Source organism: Leptosomus discolor, chromosome 4 (assembly GCF_034619465.1).
Source record: "Leptosomus discolor isolate bLepDis1 chromosome 4, bLepDis1.hap2, whole genome shotgun sequence".
Lineage (NCBI taxonomy): Eukaryota > Metazoa > Chordata > Aves > Leptosomiformes > Leptosomidae > Leptosomus > Leptosomus discolor.
Genome location: NC_141394.1, coordinates 44,041,590 through 44,057,039, shown reverse-complemented (window position 1 = coordinate 44,057,039; position 15,450 = coordinate 44,041,590). Strand labels below are relative to the sequence as shown.

General features: G+C 41.0%; 1 protein-coding gene across 1 annotated transcript; it reads right to left on the bottom strand.

Annotated features, from left to right (window-relative positions):
* Positions 1-2,340: 2,340 nt before the first annotated feature.
* CTSO (cathepsin O) lies at positions 2,341-11,204 on the bottom strand. Its single transcript, XM_009949956.2, has 8 exons — positions 10,998-11,204; positions 9,694-9,799; positions 8,599-8,732; positions 7,222-7,389; positions 5,591-5,712; positions 4,220-4,387; positions 3,671-3,759; positions 2,341-2,375 (listed from the first exon to the last, which is right to left on the bottom strand). Exons 1-8 carry the CDS (start codon positions 11,202-11,204, stop codon positions 2,341-2,343), a joined length of 1,029 nt encoding a protein of 342 aa, XP_009948258.2.
* Between the last annotated feature and the right edge of the window lie 4,246 nt (positions 11,205-15,450).

The following is a 15,450-nucleotide window of genomic DNA, read 5'->3' as shown; positions in this document are numbered from 1 at the left end:
CCCAATTCAACGCAATGACCAATTTGACTCTTAAGTTGTCTTCTTACAACCTACGCCTAGAGAAAGGGAGCAAATCACACAGAATTACCATGGTCATGTCTTATTTGTACATATTTTCATATTTGTTTGTTTGCCTAATGGCTGTTATTAATTTACTTCTAGCTGAGGATGTAATTAGTCTCATATCATTCAGAAGAATATCAGTTTCTGAGCCCTAGTGGAATTCTGGGTTAAAGCGTTTCAAAAGCTAGATTTAAAAAAGTCCTGAATCTATAGAAACCCAAGCATCTTGAACATTTACATACATCAAGAATCATGCTGCTATATATGTGTTACATGAGAATGTAAAGCCCTTCTGTAGAAATATTTATGGTTAAGAACAGCAGATATAAATACTTCCTTTGCACTTCAAATAAAGCAGTATTAAAGCTCATCTTTCTTTAAGCTCTTCTAAAGCAAGCATAAAGTTCAAACGACAGTATGACAGGCATTTAAAATGTTTTTTATTAAAAATAGAATTGAAGTAAGGATAAAATTTATACATAATAAAAGCGAGGCAAATTTGGCCACAGAATATTGATAGAGCTGTGTCGCTGTCTCATTAGATGGACTCTCGTCTTTTTAAACGCTTCCCTTGGAAATACACGTACACTACGGGCCTTTAGCTCTGCTGAGCTGCTCTGTATCTTAGCGCTTTGGGTACTTACACCTGGTACTACCACCTCAAAAACACTGGTGGAACATCCGTGTTTGATACTACTGTAACAACATTACTCTTATCAATGCCAGTTAGGAACTTTGCTATTGTTCTCCAGTTATGGAAGAGTGCTATTTGTTGGTTGTAAACTGCTAAGGGAAGGCCAGATTACAGAAGAGTGTGACACTACGGACGAGTGTGAGACTACGGAGGACCTTCCCCTTCTGTTAATCTGAAGTTTTCAGCCAGTAAATTCAGTAAGTAGCAGAACCTGAAGTAGTGAAACATCGCCCTTTGTCTTCCTTTCTTTTAAAATATTAAGACTTAGAAGGACTAAAATGGCAATACTTGCAATAGATAAGTAAAAACACTCATTGTATTTGTCATAAAAAGGTTATAATACACTGATCTATTAACATGGTAGAGTAATTGAGTGCAAAAATCACAGAATTGCTTCAATAATTTTCATAGTAGTGCTTCATATAAGACACAGGTAAAGCATTCCAGATGAAAGGTTCAGAGCACTTTGGAATTACATGTTTGGTTGTGAATTCTAGTTGCATTTGCCTGCAACGGCAGTTTTACAGGTCAGCAAAGCTGGAACCCCTTTTTGATGCAACTAACATAGGGGAATTTAATATCCACTCTGTTTGGAGTATTCTGTAATTGCTGACTTTCTAAAGGTGGCAAATGCATATTAATAAACACCCTCACATTTCTTTCTATAATAAATATGTTTATTAATTTCTGCTTTGCAACTGGCTTCACTGTTAGTCATGGAGAGAAGGCACGGGACTGACACAGCTCTCAAAGCACAGAAAGGCTAATTTGCAAACACATACATTCTGTAAGGACACAGGATGTTAAACTGCTAGAACTGCCTCCGTTTGTCTAAACACAGTTACTTCTTCTTTGCCATCCACCAACAAATGAATGCAGAAGACTGTGATGTTCCAGGCACTTTCCAAAACACGGTCTCTGCTCCAAAGAGCTTTGAAGTTGTATTTACCTGATACAGGCCTGAAGACTGAACTGGAGGGACTACAGCACTGCAGAGACACTGGGTGCTCAGGAAATAACTCTGACTATCCATTTCACTCCTCTTTTCTTCTAACTAGAGAAAAAGTAGGATTTCACAAAAAGGAGGAAGACAAAATGTGTGTGTCTGTCTGTCAGAGGTGCCAGAAAAGCCAAGTATCAAAGAATAACAGAGTATTTTCTTCCAACTGCCCTTCCTCCCCGCCCAATAAAAGCAGACCTAATCATGGTTCTACACTCTGTCATACTACTGGTTATTTGATCCAAATTCCTTATTATTTGTCATCACTTCTCTCCTTGTAAGTTTTATTTTTACAGAGTGGTATTCAACACCTGGATAGAGTTCATACTCGCAGTTTCAGTCCATCTTCATAACTTCTTTTTGCATACTCTGCAGTTGATTCTGAGTCTTCTCATTCCATGAGAGATTCGATGCACGATACACATTCGAAATGAAAACATTTTTAAAAACTCCAGCCAACCCACTCCTGTACTGCCTAAAAGCAGGCATTGCCCTTACAGCAATTTCTTATTTTAGAAAATGTTGAAGCAAATCTTCACACACAGTGTGTGTCCAAACAACACTTTTCTTTGGCCAGTAAGTGTCAAACAAATACTGATGAAACTGTATCTGCTATACCTACAAATGAAACAACAAAAAAAATTTAAATAAATATTGGAAGTGGAGACTTGACAGAAATAAGTTCCCAGAATTCATACTCATATAATGCCCTCTGACCTCCATATCATAACAGTAGGTGAACTGCTGGGGGGAGGGAGAAGGCAGGGAATCAGCTGCAACTCTTATTTCTTCCTTGCCTGACACTGTTTATAGTTGAGATCTACCCTCCTCCTTCCTCTGCTTTCATGTTCAAAACTTTAGATCCTTTCTGATGAATATGCACTGGTCCAATCTGGGTGCTGAAAAGCAATCTAAACCTTCATATCCTCTTCCCTTTTAATCATAAGCATTAGCAATGGATAGACAATATGAAGCTATGCAGCTTTGAAAGCTCACCAAGAGACTCGAGACAACGAATTCCATTACAAGACACATTTTTGAACACTCACACACAAACAGAGAATAAACTAGGCTTTTATTCATGCTCAGTTCTTTTCATTTTGTTGTATTCCTTCCAGCACTAAAAGCAAAGTCTGATTACAGCCTGTGAAGGTATTGAAGGGTGACAGCTCTTATACCCCAAAAGTGGTGTCAGAGCACCTCTAAATCAGAAGGCAACATCTGCGGGGGTAAGAAAGTAACTACTGGCCTTTGCTGGATCTTTCTTGTGTGGCACACAACAGAAAATGTGAATCCTGCTTTTTGACAGAATGGATTTTGTAAACAACACATCTGCTCTTCCTGACTACCTAACACTACAAAACCCCCTCAAAATCCAGGAAAAATCTCATGCAAACAGTAAGAAGGCAGGAGATGCAACTGGCACTGAAAGAATATACCTCCATCCTACAAGAAAAGCCACAAGCAGGGTACACAACTCCCAAGCACAGGCAGGTTCACTTTCCATATATGTTTGCTAAACTGAGCCCAGAGAAAATTGCATCCACCAGACAAGGACAGCGGCTGTTTTACCGGCGCTGAGTATAGCGACAGCACTAACCTAGAACCAAGCTACATGACCGTATATTTTACAACGCCATTACCTCTACGTAAGGTACAACAGTAACTTATTTGTTACGCCTTATATAGTTTTACCTTTGCATGCTGTTTTTCAATTATTCAAGTATATGGCTTGGTTGAACTAGCAACTACTTTATTTATTTTTCCACCTGGACACTCATCTAATCTCTTTTAAAACATAGCAATGATTTCTATTTCCTCTCTGGGCATCCCATTATATTGCTCTACTTACACGCAGAAACATATTCCAGCATGTGGCCTTCACCACTTCGATTATTTTTTGTCAGACTTACCACAGACATTGCTGCCTATCTTAACATGAACATAGCCGTCTATTCCCCAAGTAGGCCCCCAAGAGTTCTGTACAATCCAGTAGGGGATTCTACCTGGAAGAGACATTTTCATAAACAAGAGACAACATGAGATTTGGGAAGCATAAAAAAAAAAACTTCTAAACACTCTACAGGGTTAATTACTATTTTAATATCTCATAGTTTCTGATGATTTGATGATACAGTAGAGTGAAACCTGCTGTTGCTCACATAGAGGACAGAGCTAATATTCCAGTGTTGAACAGACTGGCTATATCCTCTGCTAGCGTAAAGACACATAGAGTTATTGACATTACAAGGACATGAAGTCCCATGTAACTGAAGGAGTTCAGACACGAAGAGTTTTTCTCCTGGGATCAGGCTGCACTTCCAGAACTGATGTGACACCAAACCAAACAGCTCTCAACACAACACCCAGTTCTGGAATTTAATCACTTGCCCACAAGAGGCAAGTTGCAAGTCAGAGAAAAACCACAAAACCTACTGGGTTGAAGTTCAGTTGACGGAAACGCACCTGTTCTGTCAAAACCGGTGATAAGAACAGCATGATTTGCCCTTCCACTGGAGCAGTGATATTGTATGATCCCACCAAGATAATCCTGCCAGCTAACCGCATCTACTGTTACTGCCAAAGGGCCCCAGTTAACAAGCACCCTCATCATTTCTTCTTCTTGACCACTGTGAAAGAAGTGAGTGATAACACCAAGTTAGCACACTAAAGCAATTTGAGAGGTGGTAATCTAACTAATTAATCTAATTAAACTGTTTCCTCCAAGTTCTACACACCCCATAACATACATCAATAATTATATGTTTAATGTACTACAACACAGTAATACAAATATGGGGCGCACAGACTATGGGAAAGGTGCAGATCCAAAGATACCAAAGAGATTAAAAAAAGCAAGTTTCCAGGTCAAGTCAGTGGGCAACGGTGAGTCCCTTTTATACATCAGTCTCCTCAATTAAAAATGGCTTTGGACAAACCATTAGTCTATGCTATTACTAGCCATTAGTTTCTCAAACATACAGAAGTAACTCTTATACCATACATAATGATACACTAAAATATGTATCTCAAACATATCAAACCACAGGACATTACCACTATCAAACATTTACCATTAGCATCCTCATACAGTTTTACTTATGTAATATACTGGAACAGGAAATCTTTATCACTGCATGATGTGTGCAACAACTACATTTGGCAAATGCAGACTGGCAAAGCTATAATTGATTTTAGCTACTTCTATCTGGCAGTAATTCAATTCCTAGTAAAAATTCTATTTCTTGTCTTTAAGTTCAGTATTTAGCTGTATTGTACTGATAAAAATTAGAAACAAACTTTCCTTTTTACAGAAACCTAAAAAGCTACCTGTTGTGTTTACAAAACTCAGTTGACGACTCTTCGTAAAGTCACAGACTGGAGGAAGAATGCAGGTGGGTATGTAAATGGATGAATACTGAAGTAACTGAATACTTCCTAATTTTTTCAACAAACTCCAATTACTATTGGTAGGGTTCACTGTTTCTGATACTTAAGCACTGTAACATTCACTTAGCATATATTAAGAATTGCAGCTGACTCAATGTTCCAGTTTAAACACAGCCAATTTAAAAGACCTAATTTCAAGCCATGGACTTAAGCTTTCTAATTTGAACAGGCTTGGCGATGGCAGGGTTGAGTGCATTCATTTTGGCAAGCCTCAACTCTCAAAAATGTTATGTATTAATTCTTATCCTGTATACAGCTACAGAACTGACGCAATCAACCTCATAACCTTTGGCTGGTCAATGCACTATTGGCTCTAGCTTACTCCACAGTTACTGAACACCGAAAGAAAAGTACAGTAAATAAAAAGAATCAATAGTAGCTACCTGAAGTCATATGCAGCAAATCCTGCTATTGAAACTCCAAAATCTGAGCAACCAAAATAATGGCACAGTCCTGTCTGAGCTTTGAAAGTATATTCTGAATCTCTCACGAGTTTTACTTTTGTCTGCAAGAAGATAAATGAATGAGAATTTAATGCATTTGACTTCAATACAATGCAGCTCAAAACACATTGAAAATGACCACAGAACTCACTGAAAATTCAGTGTGTTCTTAGTGAGATTAGAAATAAGAGTATCATGTTAGGAAATAAGGTATTTACTATCTCTAGTATCCTTGTTCACAGGTAAAGCTTCAGAAGGGATTCTGAAGTCTTTAAATAATGAACGAAATTTAAAAGGTATCTCTGGTTTATACTAGCCTCATGAGCAATCTCACCAATTTCAAGACAGAGAGACTATGCTTTCATTTAATGACTGACTATTCATTCTCTTCAAGGGACATCCACACCAAATTATCCTGTCCTTGAGACAGTTCAAGAACCACAAATATCCCAAGAACAGTTATATAAAACACTGAAATTAAGTCCAATTTTACTAGCATTAAATCCTCATGCTAGTGTATATTATAATGGCTCCCATAGTTCAGCTACAAAGCTATTGCATCAACCTTTTATACTTCTCTTGTCTTCTGCAGTACACTATGTTTGTGACAGTGTCTTCGCCAGTCTAACTCGTTTGTAGTCCTTCTGTTGCCAAGCAAGAGGGAATTTTGCTTCAGAGGAATACAGATGAATACCCTCTGTCTTTCTTGAAATGCAAACTTAAACAAGTCATCTAGACTGTTACTAGCTTGGGTTATATGAATCTTCACAGAGAGAATTACAGAGTTTCTTAAAAAGGACAATCAGTTGGGTTTTTTTTTTTTAAACTTCAAAAGTCTAAGGAATTTTTTTTATATTCTTATAACCCAAACTGTCATCCTACAGAGTACTTTTTATTTCAAAGACATTAAAATGTTTCTGCTTACACATATTATTAACACACATTTCGTATTTTTCATTAATGAAATGCGTTAGCTACAACTGGAGTAGAAACTATGTCTGCATTTTCATTCTTTTGGGTTGCAAGTGAAACAAAAGTACATGCAGTCCATTTTTTTCTGAGGTTTTCCACACTTGTGCACGATTTTACAGTATTTGCAACAAACTGTGGAAATTTCAAAGCAGCAAATCTCAACGTCCCCCCTTTTCTCCAGATGCTGGTGTCTAAACTGGACACTCAAATCCATAAAATGACACGTGGATAAATGGTTCCTTCTAGACAAGTACTGTATGTCTGCAGTTCCAATTGAATTCAGTAGAAATACCGTAGCTTTCCAGGATCACTATTTTCAGCCACTGGGTTGATTTGTTACATTCACAAGAACATACATTGACCATAAAATTCCAATCAAATTTCAGTTCTGCTTGAACAGATTCCCTCTTGATTCCAGACTAAATAACTATGCATACATATATACACACACACATGTATATGCATATGTACATACACACGCACACATAAAAAAATCAGATGAGCTGTACTCTCCACCTTCCCCATCACTTTTTCCCAGTAAAAAAGAATGTTAATATGAAAGCTAAGGAAGGGTTTGAGATTTATAAGAAGTTTCATACCTGGTTCAGCCAGCTCAAAGCACTAACAGTGGATCCCCCACTGCAGCCGTAATTATTGTATGAACAGTCAATAACCTGCTGTACGCTGAGCTCTTCCAGATTATTTCCTTTAATTGCATAGGCAGACTCTATACCACCCACAACGCTGAAAGCCCAGCATCCTCCACACTGGTACAAAAAGAATGGAAATGGGAGAAAGAAAAAGTCAGCTTTGTTTTTGAAGCCTGATATGAAAAGAAAAAAAAAAAAAGTTAAAAGGGTCTTCTAATGCTCTACATCATCTTTGAACTTTGTTTTTAAGGCAATAATAAAGAAATTGAATCAGTTACTTAAAATATTGAACTCTCCTTTACCCCTGTACTGCTCTCTGAAAGCTAGAAGTGCATTATGGGTGTTGTATTTTAAGGATTCCTGCATTGTGGTTGTCTTATTTTAAGGATTCCTTCCCAATTCATTTCTGCCTTTTAAGATAGGTCTGAGGATGCTTTTTACTGTGAGATATCTGTTTTCTTAAAGAAGGATTGAGGCTCAGGATGAACTTATTTTTAACCACATCAGGTAGGAAGTTTTTGAAAAGGATACGCTTAAGGAGATGGTTTGTAACTTTCTACAGTGTGGAGAATTTTATAGAAATACATTAGATTACAGTTTAACAAACAGTAAACTGAAATTAAACATAATAGAAAAATTCTTAGACAGTAACAGAATCTAAACTGCAGTTCTAAGCTCTTTAAACTGTGGCATTTAGAATGGGAAGCAGAATTTATTCCTAGATAAGGTCCAGGTTACACTATGCAAAGCACAGAAAGGAGACACTGGGAATTTGACAGCTTGCTTGTTTCTTACCAGTGCCCATAACCACTTTGGGATAAACCACTTTGGGGTAGTCATGTGAGGTCTGGTTATGTTCCTATCATGAAGGTAGCCCCTGAGGTGTTCAGTGGTAAAGATATGGGTGTCGACCAGCCAAGGGCATCGAATCACTAAAGAAAACAGCAAAGTATCTACGCCTATCCAGCTGAAATGGGGGGTGAGGATCAAGCACTGAACTTACCTCAGTCTCTTCAGAAAAATACAAAATACACATGGTGCAAAGTATTTGCAAGTTTAGTCAACTAGATCAAAAGATGTATTACACACAGTTTATAATCGCACAATTTCTAAATGCACAACTTTTACATCTCATGGTTTTAAGCCTAACTCCATTTTACATAAAATGCTAGGTGACCTTGGGCCACGTGATGTGGCCATACTTGTGCCAGTGCTCCAAGGAGTCTTGAGGCAGTTCCAAAACCATCACTGGGCTCTACAACATACCTGCTGGAACTGTGGCTGAGCAGTGCTTGAAAGCCAGGAAAGGAAAACACCAGGACTTACGGTTTGCTGATTTCTCACTTCTGCAATGACTTTCTTGTCCCTCCAGTCAAACTTCTTTGGCAAAGGTTTTTCCTTTCCCTGTGGCACTTTGCTGTATCTGGGAAGTTTGTGAGGTATGCCTCTTAAGTAAATAGCTAAACACAGAATACAAACATCTATAAATCCACTAACTAAAAAAAACCCACAAACAACTGTTTTGCTAGAAGCCATAGAGCTAACTGATCTGTAGTTACAATCATGAGATTACATCTTGTTCTCAAATCCGTGGAAAATTCATGTATTTTAAAATAATCATTATAATGAATGTAAATATTCCTACAATTCTAGAAAGACCAGAAATATATCATGTAAGGAATGGGGGTACAAAGCATGAAGATTTACTAAAGCTGATCAATAAACATTCCATAAAACAAGTTTTGTTTGAAAGTTTTCATGATGTTTTACTTACTGGAAAAATATTACTTTACTTTAGTCAGTCAAAAGAGGAAAAATAAGAGTAGAATAATGTAAAGATTCTGAAACACATGCATATTGCCAGTTTTTCACTGAAACTGCTTAATTACTTAAAATTTAAAAAGGTGTGAAATCCCTGGATGAATAGAACATATAACAACAAGAAAAGAAGATTAGGTTAGGTATGAAACAAATTTTCATAGCAAAAAAAAAAATTTGTGTCATATTGTTTCTGAAAGTCACAGCTATCATTGTACAGCCATGGACCTCCAAGCATTTTCTGGAGTGTAGTCAATTTTGTCTTGGGGTAGGAAATGGGAATTTAGAGTACTTGAAAACCTTGTGTATTTTCCAATTTTAAAACTGTTGCAACTGAAGAACTTTTTAAGGCCCGGTGAGAGGGAAGAAGGGAAGGTCTGTATACTAAATCACATTCAGGCTCTGGGCAATTCAACCTTGCAAGAGTAGAGAAAAAGGAAGAGGATTGTTGTATCCCTCAGAAGTATGTACAGTTTGGTACCAGATATTGTAAACTAGCTGACTATCAGCACTGGAAGATTCTGTAAAAGTGAAAGACACAAGGTTCTGGGAAAGAATAAGAAAAATAACAGAAAAGCTATTAGCAGCAGCTGGAAAATGTACCTTTGAATTCTTCAGGAAACAGGTGAGAAAACTGATTTATTCCATAGAAAGCAGTTGTATTATCTTTTGATGATGAATTCAGTAATCTAATTCTTTTAGTGCTTTCCTAAAGGGAAAAATAATATATTGTGGATGTTAAGTAAGCAGTAGCGACAAAACCGTAAGAGCAGAAAAAGGAAAGGTTAGCAACAGTAAACATGTACTTAGATAACAAGGCAGCTGTTCACCTCAGATTCATCGTGGATTCCCAGCAAACCAATATGAAAGCCATTAGACTAATTTCACTTCCAAGAAAGATATCAAAAAAGCATTTGTTAAGTGCACAGAGGGTAAAAAATTGATAATAGACTGACAAAACAGGCACGCTGAGAATAAATTGTGTCAAACTCATCTGATGTCCTTCTTTGACAGCACAACAAAACTTGTGGTTCAGACATACATAAAAATGTCTTCAGATAAGAGTTAATCCTGTCTGCCTTTCTGTCCTTAAAAAGCAAAAGAACTGTATGATAGCCTAAAGGCATTAAATTATCAGGAATCCTAGAATACTACCATTCTAAGTCTGAAAAATAGGATTATGACCCATAAAAGCAAAACATTCTGACACCCCCTTCCCCAACTTCTGCTGACAGAGTTGAACATGAAATACAAAAAACTTAACGCCACCGTCTGCGTTTTGTACGAAGACTTGATAGCAGCCCTCAGCAGAAGACGTCTGCTGGCGCACGGTGGGCAGCATCACCTTTGGTCCCGCCGCCACAGGGGCCGGCATCGGGCCCTAAGCCCCGGTAACCACCCCGCTGCCCCGGTAGGCTGACATCCGCCCGACCCCCTCCGGCCCTCCTCGCCTCGCACGATGGGGAAGAGGGAGGCAGAGCAGCAGGCAGGTGGCCGTCAACCCGCCCGACTTCTCCCGATCCACCCATTTCCCCGCGAAGCGGCTCCCACCGCGCCGGGCGGCCAGCGCGGGGGACGCGGCCTCCGCCACCCGTCGCCGCCTCCTCGGTCCGAGCGTGACACCTGCCGTCGGAAGCGGGGAAGGGGCGAAAAGCAACGGCACCCCAACCCCAGCGATCTGCGGGGAAGCCGAGCAGGCAGGGCCAAGGAAAACGGAACAGCAAAGGCCGCTGGAGCGGGTTTCGGTAACACGGGCTGACAAGCGCTGCCGCGCCACCTTCCTCCACCTCTCACCCTCCCGCCCCCGTCACCCCGCGCTCTGCCAGCTCTTCTCCGGCGGAGCCCGCAACCACCGGGCCCACTGCGTACTGCGGGTGGCGAGTGTAAGTGCGGGCAGGGACACCTACCCGAAGGGCCGCCGCCACTTCTTTCTCCCGGCCGCTTCCGTCCCACGGAGGGCGGCCCGGACCACCGCCGCCACCCTCCTCCCCAGGCCGGGTGCCTGCAGGCGCCAGGAGCGCGGCCCTACTGGGCCGCAGCAGGCAGCAGAGAAGCACAAGCACCGGCACCAGCACCCCCATCGACCAGCCGGGGCGAGCGAAGGGTCGCGGCATTGCACGCCGTGCTGCAGGTCCCGCTGCCCGGCGGGTCGCCGGCCACCCCCCCTCCCCTGGCCGCCATGTCATGGCGGGGTGGGGCCTCGGGGACGCACCCCCACCCCGCGGAGCTTGCGTGCTGGGCTGGTTTCGTCGGGGAGAGGGGACTTAACCCTCCCCTTTCTTTCCAGCCTCCGCCCGGAGGCAGCCCCCCCGCTTCCTCCTACAGCAGGCCTAGGGGTGGGCCGGCGCAGAGGGCCGACCCCCCGCTGGACTGCCCCCGCCGGGCCGGGCGGGGCATGAAATGGTGGCCGCCCGGCAGCAGAGCCTTCCGCGCCGCCCTGGAGGGCCGGGCGTGCTGCAGGTGGAGGCTGGCGTGGGGATTAGCGCTGCCCCCGGGTGGCCCGACGCCGTTTTTGCTGTGTTTTGGGGTGCCCGGCAGCGCCTGGAAAAAGCCCGTATTTCAGGCGGTAGTTTTCGGTGTGGGAGATGCTCCGCGGGGCGCGCAGGGCTGCAAACGAGGGGAGAAGAGGCGCTGAGCGTTAACTGCGAGGTTAAAAATCAATGCCAGGCTTTCGCTGAGAGGAAAGCTGGTTGATACCTGCTTGGGATTAGGAGAGAGAAGGCGCAGTTTTTCCTTGGGGTAGCAGAAGTACAGTGTGTGGGGTTTGTCACGGAAGGCCTTGGTGGGAAGAGGGGAGCTATCGTGAGCTGCACAGCCGGTGTCTGCAGCCTTTGGTGTCCGCTGTGGTTCAGTTATGCTGGAAGAAAATGTTTGAAGGAAACATGTGGGTGCTTATCGTAGCTCATTTGTTCCCTTAGAGACTAGCCATGTGCTGCTGATACTTGAGCAACCAGGTTAGCATTTGGCGTCTAAAACTTTATATTATACAGGTACGAGTTAACAGCCCTTTCTATTAATATCTGTAGTTGGGTGTTTTTACAAACTCAGTGTTTGTAAGTAGGATATTTGTATGTTTAAATCTACTGTATGTTTCAGTTGTCAGTTGCTTTCCCCCCCACCAGCTTGTTACCACAATTTGAAAGCACAGATCTCCTGTCCCGTGGCACCAGCGGCGAACCTTGCAGTGTTCGGAAAACACGAGGCTTTCCTCATGCTCAAATGTTAAGTTACAGGGTGTGGAGTTTTTCTGCCATCACTGAGTAGTGTAACGGCTAGCTTGGTTTTGGAGTAGGTGCTTCCTAAAGGGAGAGGTGCAAAATTGTGCCAGTGTGTGTGGGTTTTTTGTGTCATGCAGCATTTTACCTGCTAATATGTGTTTGAAAGAGAGATTACACTGCATGAAATGCAAGAGATACATGTATTTTTAATGTGTAGATGAGTAGGTATATACAGAGCTGGCGAGTAAAAGACAAAGGATTAAACTAACAGCTGAGGTGGGTGGAGGGTGGGCTAGAGCAGCCCTGCTGGTGGGCTCTGGCTTGGTGAGCTGTGCCTCTCTCGGCCCTGTCACCCTGGTTCAAATGCCTGGGCTTGCCGACTTCTGAGAACTGGCTTTCTTTGGTAATTCCTCTCTGGGATGGTAACTCCTGTTTGAGCGGTGGGGGGCAGGTAGCTTCAGCAATTTGAGTGCTTGACTGATGTCTGGCATCTCCCCACTGCTAACTGGAGAAGGATTTAAATAACTTCTATCAGCAGTACTATGGAGTCATCTGTGTTACATAAGCATTTAAAACACACACCACCACCACACCCCCCACACCCCCCCAATGGGCTTTTGCTCTTTTCTGTGACTAGAATAGCAAAAGTCTTTTGATATTGGCAGTACTTATGCTGCATTTGCTATTTTTTTTTTAATAAACAACTAAATAGCAACTGCGAAAAGCTTTTCTAGAGCAAGACTACACCACCAGAGTTATCTGTCAGTGGAAGAGAACAAAGACCAGTACTTTATTTGTGAGATGACAACAATTCCTTCCTGTCCATTCCGCTGATAAAGGAGTGCTTGTGCTTATTTGAAGGTAGCTTTTCTTAATAATGGAAAGAAAAAGTCTTTATTCTGCTTTATAGTCTGGAGTTCTACATATTTCTGTAGTGAAGAGAGAAGTTAACATGCTGTCGTTACTGAGAAGTTGAGGCATGTTAAAGGTACTCATGGTGGCAGCTAGGTTAATGATAAAACAGTCATGGCAGTTCAGGAACAACCTGGTAGTATAAATGATCCCACCAAACAGCTCACGTCCAGGGTTGAACAAACCTGTGGGGTCATGACCCAGCTCTACCTTTGCCTTCCCCCTCCTGTGCAATGGCCGTCAGGGGGCATCAGATGAACTGTCACCAGTTTTGGAGGAGGGCTATTTATGGCTTACAGCCAAAGTATGAAAGAGCTTGTTAACAGAGCAGATCTTATTGGTTATTTTCATATGTTTTATCACTGTAAACCCAGGATTGGCATAAGAGATGCTGTTACAACTTATTACCAAATTCATATTGACATAACGTGATCTGGGATCAGCATAAAGACTGCATAGGGTCAAGACAGTAATGTGAAAAGTGAATGGTGAAATCTCTTTGAGGACAGTCTGAACCTCAGCAGTCGAATTCTGAGTGCAAAACCCATCGAACTGAGACTCCCGTTATCTGCTAACAGTGTCTGTGTCAGGGTGAGACCCTCAGGAGGAGCATAGGGCAGTGGCTAGCAGGAGTGTCAAAGGAAAGCTTGAAATGGGAACCATAGCTTTGGATGTACTGGTAACGAGAGTGACGGAAGCCTTAGTGCACCAGTTGCATGATTTTATTCTGCATGGTGTAGTATAATGGAACAGGAAAGAAGTTGCTTTGCTCGTCAGTGTAAGCAGCAGAAAAATGCTGAAATTAGCTTTAACAGAAAGTAAGTTTTGAAATACAGCATTTCAGATTTTCCACCAGGCTAACATCATCAACTTTCAATAAATCAATTGGCCTGTTAGCTTTGAAATCTGTTGCTTGGAAAATAAGATTGTCTGAAACTAAACACATTTTCTTATTTTCAATATATAATCATTAAATTCTAAACCAGTCAGCTTAGCTTTACTAGAAGAAAAAAGATGAACTTTCAGTTACTTTTTAGTCATTATTTCAATGGACTATGTCCTGGTCATAACAAGAGAAGCTGTTGTCTTCCTTGTGAGGAGCTATTTTATTTTGTATGTAGACTTCAAGAGTTACTTTTCCTGTGAAACACATGAGGGCAGCAAAGGACTTTTGGAAAGTTAGTTGTAAACCATGCAGTTTTAATTTTTATTTTAATTAAATAAATAAACAAACACCAAATAAACAAAGTCCCCTCCTATTTTGGGAAAGCAGATATATCCCAGACTGATTTGCATTAAAAATTCTGTACAGCACAGCAAGAGGAAAAATTGTGTTTCTCCTGGGTTTACCCTCTCTGTGTACTAAGTAGATGTGTCAATTTATCTTGTTCAAGAGGAGAGAGCGTTAGAAAAGTCAGTGTCTCTCCTGACGACAGGCTGAGGGAGAACAGAAGTGTAACAAAAGGTAGGCGACTGACAGCCAAAGTGTTTCCGAATGCTTTATTTTTCCACTAAACTACCATGCTACTAAAGCATTTTGTACTTGTGCTTAGATGAGGAAAACCCCACCAAAGTACATGAAGAGAAGTCCGTCTATAGGCACAAAGTCCCTGCTGTGTTTTGAATTACTCCAGTGTAAATCTAGCTTTGCTTCATTAAGATAAAAGAAAATACACTTGCAAAAATAGTATCAGAATCAGGCCTATGAAAAGGAATAAGGTATGAAGTTTCTGGGGTTTGTGATTTTTTGTTTGTTTTGTTTGTGTGGGGTTTTTTAAAAGATTTTATTGATACCAATTCTTATTGCTTCGTTGGCATACAAGTAAGCCATGTATTAGGTACACAGGTCACCACAGACAGGTGATTAAAATCTCTTTGTGCAAGTGTATGCTTTGTTTATGTTGCAAGATTTTTTTTTCAGAAACTCCACTTTAGAATTTTATAATTATAAATGCCTATTTTAAAAAATATTTTAATGGCATTTTACGTATCTTTTTACTGTTTTGGCTAATCATTGGAAGATTTTAATGAGCCCAAACAATGCATACTAAAGGAAGAAGCAATAATACATATATTTAGGAACCTCTAAACGCATTGTGAGATGTTTTCTTTAAGTGAAGATAATCCTTTAGTAGAGAATTTGTTTCTCATCAGGTGAAAACCACCCATTTCTAAAATTACTTGTAACTTATAACAGTGTAATTAGTGGGTGGATTTTCATAGTATCACC

What these genes read in the sequence shown, in the direction of transcription:
- CTSO (XM_009949956.2), bottom strand. Translation starts at nt 11,204, where the DNA reads ATGCCGCGACCCTTCGCTCGCCCCGGCTGGTCGATGGGGGTGCTGGTG. An exon ending in GTTTCCTGAAGAATTCAAAG is followed by an intron (nt 8,733 to 9,693) that starts GTACATTTTCCA and finishes TTCTGTGTTTAG; the next exon opens with CTATTTACTTAAGAGGCATA. An exon ending in CTTTGAGCTGGCTGAACCAG is followed by an intron (nt 5,713 to 7,221) that starts GTATGAAACTTC and finishes ATCTTCTTGCAG; the next exon opens with ACAAAAGTAAAACTCGTGAG.